This window comes from Hylobates moloch, unplaced genomic scaffold (genome assembly GCF_009828535.3).
Source record: "Hylobates moloch isolate HMO894 unplaced genomic scaffold, HMol_V3 SCAFFOLD_597, whole genome shotgun sequence".
Taxonomy (NCBI): Eukaryota; Metazoa; Chordata; class Mammalia; order Primates; family Hylobatidae; genus Hylobates; species Hylobates moloch.
The window spans coordinates 13,443-21,339 of record NW_026652872.1 but is presented as its reverse complement, the minus strand read 5'-3'; the positions used below and the strand labels follow the sequence as shown (position 1 = coordinate 21,339).

Sequence of the window (7,897 nt, the reverse complement as noted above, 5' to 3'; positions counted from 1 at the left end):
TTCTGGCCAGGGCAATCAGGCAGGAGAAAGAAATAAAGCGTATTCAAGTAGGTAAAGAGGAAGTCAAATTGTCTCTGTTTGCAGATGACATGATTGTATATCTAGAAAACCCCATTGTCTCAGCCCAAAATCTCCTTAAGGTGATAGGCAACTTCAGCAAAGTCTCAGGATACAAATTCAATGTGCAAAAATCACAGGTATTCTTATACACCAATAACAGACAAACAGCCAAATCATGAGTGAACTTCCATTCACAACTGCTTCAAAGAGAATAAAATACCTAGGAATCCAACTTACAAGGGATGTGAAGGACCTCTTCAAGGAGAACTACAAACCACTGCTCAACGAAATAAAAGAGGACACAAACAAATGGAAGAACGTTCCATGCTCATGGATAGGAAGAATCAATATCATGAAAATGGCCATACTGCCCAAGGTATTTTATAGATTCAACGCCATCCCCATCAAGCTACCAATGACTTTCTTCGCAAAATTGGAAAAAACTACTTTAAGTTCATATGGAACCAAAAAAGAGCCCTCATTGCCAAGACAAACCTAAGCCAAAAGAACAAAGCTGGAGGCATCACTCTACCTGACTTCAAACTATACTACAAGGCTACAGTAACCAAAACAGCATGGTAGTGGTACCACAACAGAGATATAGACCAATGGAACAGAACAGAGCCCTCAGAAATAATACCACACATCTACAACCATCTGATCTTTGACAAACCTGACAAAAACAAGATATGGGGAAAGGATTCCCTGTTTAATAAATGGTGTTGGGAAAACTGGCTAGCCATATATAGAAAGCTGAAACTGGATCTCTTCCTTATACCTTATACAAAAATTAATTCAAGATGGATTAAATACTTAAATGTTAGACCTAAAACCATAGAAACCCTAGAAGAAAACCTAGGCAATACCATTCAGGACATAGGCATGGGCAAGGGCTTCATGTCTAAAACACCAAAAGCAATGGCAACAAAAGCCAAAATTGACAAATGAGATCTAATTAAACTAAGGAGCTTCTGCACAGCAAAAGAAACTACCATCAGAGTGAACAGGCAACCTACGCAATGGGAGAAAATTTTTGCAATCTACTCATCTGAGAAAGGGGTAATATCCAGAATCTACAAAGAATTCAAAGAAATTTATGAGAAAAAAACAACCCCATCAAAAAGTGGGCAAAGGATATGAACAGACACTTCTCAAAAGAAGACATTTATGTAGCCAACAGACACATGAAAAAATGCTTATCATCACTGGCTATCAGAGAAATGCAAATCAAAACCACAATGAGATACCATCTCACACCAGTTAGAATGGCCATCATTAAAAAGTCAGGAAACAAGAGTTGCTGGAGAGGATTTGGAGAAATAGGAACACTTTTTCACATTGGTGGGACTGTAAACTAGTTCAACCATTGTGGAAGAGAGTGTGGTGATTCCTCAAGGATCTAGAACTAGAAATACCAGTTGACCCAGTGATCCCATTACTGGCTATATACCCAAATGATTATAAATCATGCTGCTATAAAAACACATGCACATGTATGTTTATTGCGGCACTATTCACAATAGCAAAGACTTGGAACCAACCCAAATATCCATCAATGATAGACTGGATTAAAAAAATGTGGCACATATACAGCATGGAATACTATGCAGCTGTAAAAAAGGATGAGTTCATATCCTTTGTAGGGACATACATGAAGCTGGAAACCATTCTCAGCAAACTATCACAAGGACAAAAAACCAGACACCGCATGTTCTCACTCATAGGTGGGAACTGAACAATGAGAACATTTGGACACAGGGAAGGGAACATCACACACCGGGGCCTTTTATGGGGTGGTGGGACGGGGAGGGATAGCATTTACCTAATGTAAATGATGAGTTAATGAATGCAGCACACCAACATGGCACATGTATACATACGTAACAAACCTGTGCATTGTGCACATGTACCCTAGAACGTAAAGTATAATAAAAAAAGATAAACAGAAAAAGATAGATAATTAGATTACATGATGATTAAAACATTTTTATGGCAAGACACTATAAGCAAAGCTCAAAGGCAAATATTAGGTTGGGAAAATATATGAAGGCATAGGATTATTAATGTTGATCACTCCAGCGAGTAATCAGTTAGAAAATATGAAATAATTTTAGAGTTTGGGAAAATAATCAAATTTATCTTTTATCATGGAGGATATAATGCAATATTTGAGTTGCCTTAAAAGGTTGAGCAATGGACAGGTACCAGGTGATAAATGGCCATCTTCTGGGGTCAGGGAGGCGCCATTGAAATGTTTCACACCCAGGAATGACATAAGGAGATTTGTATTTTAGAAAAAATAAATTGTTCTTGTTGTACAACAGCTAATAATTAGAGGAGATAAGACCTGAGGCAGAGATGAGTTCAGAGAGAAGATAAACTAAACCAGTATGGAAAAAGTGGAGGTAGAGAGAATGGAAAGGATTCATGAGTTAATTATGAGATAGAATTGAGAATCTGAAACTCTAATAGATAAGAATAAATGAGGGAGAGGGAAGAGGCAGTGGTAATATTCAGCTACCTGGCCTAGGCAGTTGGGTGAATATAACACTACTGATTGAACCCTGCACGAGGAGTAACTTTGTGTAGTGAAGGGGGAGAAGATAATGAGTTTAAAATGATTAAAAACGTTTAAACGATTCAAACGATTTAAATCATTTAAAAAACGATTTAAAATTTTGGAGTCTGTAGGATATCCAAAGAAGTGGCCTTCATATAACAGGACCTATCAGCCTGGAGCTCGGGAGATGTGAAATGTATGTAAAGACAAAGAAGTCGTTAGTATTAGGACTGCAATTGAAGCAGTAGAAATAGATGCCACCACCAGGAGACAGTGCATAGAGAGAGAAGGGAAGAGAATTATCTAAGAATTTCAAGGGTGCACTTAGTCCGAGAGGCCAATCCTTCTTCCAAATGCTAGGCAGGAGGGATAACTGAAGAGTTTGATTAGTCTAAAGCTATTCTGTCATTCCTAATCCCTCCCAATCTCAAGAACATTCCTGCTGCTGTTACTTCTGTCATTGTCACATGGTGACACCATCGAAAGTGGGAGTCCCATGCAATCCAAAGCACCCTTTTCTTTTTCCAGTGCTGCAATCACACACACACATTAATTTGTGTTATGCTGGGCCCAAAGTCCATCTTCCAAAGTAACTTTTCTTTAGGATATATTTATCTGCGGGCCAGGTGTGGTGGCTCATGCCTGTAATCTCAGCACTTTGGGAGGCTGAGCCGGTCAGATCACGAGGTCAGGAAATCGAGACCATCCTGGCTAACATGGTGAAACCCCGTCTCTACTAAAAATACAAAAAATTAGCCGGGGGAGGTGGTGGGCCCCTGTAGTCCCAGCTACTCGGGAGGCTGACGCAGGAGAATGGCGTGAACCCGGGAGGCGCAGCTTGCTGTGAGCTGAGATTATGCCACTGCCCTCCAGCCTGGGCGACAGAGCGAGACTGTCTCAAAAAAAAAAAAAAAAAATGTATATATATATTTATCTGCTTGGCCTACTCTGACCCCCAAAAAGCTCTTCCATCAATGAGCATTTCTAGGGGAGGGGTGTCTTTTTCAAATAAGGGAAGGCGAGGTTACACTCTCTTTCCAGGGCACTGAACACAACTATTTACGTTTAAGCAACTAACAGGGGCTACTGCAATGTTTTCCAGAAGAAAGAAAGAAACTCTGTTTCAAGGCAGCTTGTGGCTTGCATCTTGCCAATGGCAACTTCTGCTAAAAACAATCCAAAAAAACCAATTCAGCTTATCCATGTACTCTAAAACATTGAAGTATGGATGAGGAGGGACCAGGAAAGGGAAAGGATGAAGACTTAAGAGAGGTGATGTGAGGACTAGAGCAGGATCCCTGAAGGCATGAGGCAGTGAGATCCCCGCACATGTGGGAGGGGTTAGTCTGGACAGGAGATTGGCTTCTCTTCTCTCAAGGAGGGAAGGGTGGTTGTAGTTACAGACGTGTGATGATGGGTTTGTGGATGGGAGATAAGCTACTTCCCTTACATTTCCTCTGTGGACAGGAAGCAAGGTCATTTGCTGACAGTTAGGAAGAGATAGGTAAGGGTGGGTTTCAAAGATTTGAGAATGGGTGGGTTTGGGCCAGCCACGGAAGAAGATGGGAGAGAATGCTACCTAGAATAAATTGGGCTTCCAACCAGCATTTGGGGCCCAGTGGAGGTTGATGTCCTTGAATTCAAGTGCTACCTTTCTCAGCTTTGGATGAATTTTTTCTCTTAGCACACACTAGCTTCTAGCTGGCTCTGTGCATTTCCTGACTTGCTGGCCAGGACCCCTACCCCCTTCTTCTCCCATTTGGGGAATCATTGAAATCCAAGTGATGTTACTGTAGAAATGACCCTGAATGTGTGTGTGTTTGTTTGTTTGTGAGACAGAGATAAGGCATGATCTCAGCTCACTGCAATCTCCACCTCCCTGGCTCAAGCAATCCTCGCATATCAGCCTCTGAGTAGCTGGGACCACAGCCACGTGCCACCCACCATAGCTGGCTAATTTTTGTATTTTTTGTAGAGACAGGTTTTTGCCATGTTGCTCAGGCTGGTCTTGAACTCCTGAGCTCATGCAATCCACCTGCCTCCACTTCCCAAAATGCTGGGATTACAGGCATGAGCCACCGCGACCAGCCTGAATGTGTTCTGAACATTCAAAAACAAATAATATATTAATGTCACGATTTTGATATGTGACTTGATTTTGTCCCTAATATGTTGAGAATTGCCATTCTAGAAGCTGCCTCCTGTCTAGCCTACAGTTCCAGGATCCTGGACTAACCCTGAATCCCAAATTTCAGGTGTTCATTTGATATAAACAATGTTGGATTTTCTCTTAGGACATGTAAAACCTGATTAGTCAAATGGCTCTGTTTCTTTTCTCTGTTCTGTTTTAAAAATTGGTAATCTTTTCAGATGGTTGAGTCTTTCTTCTTTAAGCATCAGTATTTTTTCTAACATGCCACTTGTGAGATTTGCCATCTTCAATGTGTCATTACTTTTGCATGATTTAAAAATTGTTATGCTAAACATCTGGCATACTCTGTTTCTGTTCATCGTTTGGTATGTTAAATAGAATTGGTTCTCTATTTTTCCTTTGGCTGGAAAAAATTCTTTTTCATTTATTATTTTCTACTAGCATATTAAAAGAAGGGGAAAAGATTGCCCAGTTATCTATAAGCTTAGGACCTAAATATGTCAGAAAGCAAAATTAAGTAGAGTGGAGAGCAGACTCGTTTCTGTTTTCTTATAGCAAAACTTAGCTCAATTCTATCTCCTTATAGCAAAACTTTCTCCCTCTCATATATATTTCATAATGAGCTTTGACTGTTTTGCTGAGCATTCAAGGTTTTACATGACCTAACCCTACCTACCTATTCAAAATTTATTTTGGCCAGACATGGTGACTCATGCCTGTAATCCCAGCACTTTGAGAGACCCTGCCTCTACAAAATATAAAATAAGTAAACAAATAAAAATTAAAAAAAAAACTCACAAAATTTATTTGGCACTTTCTTTCCCACACTCTGCTCTACAGTCACTATTAGTTTAGTGCCTTTGCCCTGGTCCCAAAGATACATGTTCCAGTTCTTAGCATTAGATAGGGTTTCTCAGGTCTAAGCAGCCACTCATTATTGTTCAGCCACTTTATATATCCCTTCCCTGCATGAGAAGTAACAGTTGTTATTTATTGATATGGTTTGGCTGTCTCCCACCCAAATCTCATCTTGAATTGTAGCTCCCATAATTCCCACATGTCATAGGAGGGACCTGGTGGGAAGTAATTGAATCATGGGGTCAGGTCTTTCTCGTGCTGTTCTGGTGATAGTGAATAAGTCTCACGAGATCCGACGGTTTTATAAAGAGGAGTTCCCCTACACAGGCCCTCTTGCTTGCCACCATGTAAGATGTGACTTTGCCCCTCATTCACCTTCAGCTGTGATTGTGAGGCCTCCCCAGCCCTGTGAAATTGTGAGTTAATTAAACTTCTTTCCTTTATAAATTACCCTGTCTTGGGTATGTCTTTATTATAAGTGTGAGAACAAACTAATACACTTGTCTTAAATACTAACATACTCAACAGAATATATAACAAATTCACACAAACTTATTTATACTCCTAGTTGCCCTAAGGAGCTCACAATGAGTGTGTCCCTTTTTTTGACCCTTCCCTACAGCAGAATATATGCAAATCAGATTGCTGGCCAGGGCAGCTTTTCTGAAGTTGATGCTAGAGCCAAGGTTTTTATGGCAAGGTGAAGCTGTATAAACAAGGTGCAGAAAGCTCTTCTGGGAAATGGCTCAGCTGTGGGAAGACTTGAAGTCCTGTAACACATTGGTGACTGTCAGATTTTATAATTGGCTCAATATTTTGTAAGATTAAAGTACAAGGAGATGAGTAGTGGAAGATTACTTTAGAAAGGTAGGTAAGGGCCAGCATAGATAAGGCCAAAGAACTGGTATTAGGGGATGTGAGAGAGGCTAAATAGGCCTCTTCCCCTTGTGACTATAGTGCATACTTCCCCTAGGGTTGATGGGGAATCTGCCAAAAACAGCTTCTATCTAGCCTAGTCCTCTAGCAGAACGTCTTGTAAATCACTTAGTGATATAAATGCTCCTTAAGACATCATTGAGGTCAGTAATTGTGCCATTTCCTATAGAAAGCAACTCAAGAAGTGGTGGTGATGTGCCTTTTACAAATGACTTCTTAAATATGGACTTTTTGAAAGGAATTGTGTTCTTAAAGTTAACTCACTGTGTCAGAAGGTATATGGCTATATGGCCCAGAGATATGGGAAGTTTATTATTGATGAGATCCCGTTATTAGTCCTTTACTTAAAATAGTTGAATTATGCATCTTTAATAGCACTCAATGTGTTAATATGATCTGGAGGTAAACTTATAGTTTTCTTAAAAATAAAAGGGAGATTCTTAGACTGAAAACTCTATGGGGCTTTTGAATTTATGAAAAATGATGCATTATACCTGAAAATACACAAGAATGCCCAACAGAGATAATTAATGCATATTTTAAATTAGATTCTTCGTTCATGGAAGGAATATGACCTGGCAGTAATGATTATAAATTATGGGAAAAAAATGTTGGACATCACACCAGGATGCAAGTCTCTGTTTGATGGTAGTAATGAACAAGAAGAAATGCCAGAGGAGGTAATTGTTTTTGTTTCTCATTTTTAAACCTATGTTTAGTTTGTGTCTTTTAGGAGTAATGTAGTATTATTAAACATATTAGAAAATTGATAAGTTTTACACTTGTTATATTTACATATAAGTATTATAGTAAAGAGCTTTTGGGTTTTTTGTTGTTGTTGTTATAGTCAAGAAAATGAAAAAGGAATCTCTGCTAGCATACTGAATAGTCCCCATCACCAGTCCTGACCATCAGTTAGGTGATGATAGAGAGCTTCTTACACCCAGCTGGACATTGGACTTAAAAGCTCTCCAAAGTCTCTTCCAAATCTAAGATTTTACTGTTCTAGGTGGATTACTGAATGTAGCAAATACATGTCAGAGTTTTTTTACTTTGTGTTCAAAGTAGATTTCTGAAACTCATTGTGACACCTGCATTCTCTTCTTTATGAGACTGCTAATTTTTGAGATGAACTTTTAATATCTGCCTTCCAAGCATGAGTCTTACAAGAGCTTATGCTTATTACCTTTCCTTGAAACTATGTAGTTTTGTAGATCAAGTTTTGAAATGTTACCTAGTTCACTGGGTTTCTGTCTTTCCTTTCTTTCTTTCTCTCTTTCTCTCTTTCTTTCTTTCTTTCTTTCTTTCTTTCTTTCTTTCTTTCTTTCTTT

At 39.2% G+C, this 7,897-nt stretch overlaps 1 protein-coding gene across 1 annotated transcript in view; it reads left to right on the top strand.

Annotated features, from left to right (window-relative positions):
• Positions 1-7,132: 7,132 nt before the first annotated feature.
• Positions 7,133-7,897, top strand: part of LOC116464397 (cilia- and flagella-associated protein 54-like) — a gene marked incomplete at its 3' end in the record, with an annotated part of 9,077 nt that continues 8,312 nt past the window's right edge. The window contains exon 1 of the mRNA XM_032147657.3: positions 7,133-7,246. Coding sequence (XP_032003548.3) covers positions 7,151-7,246 — 96 coding nt within the window. The remainder of the gene's footprint in view (positions 7,247-7,897) is intronic.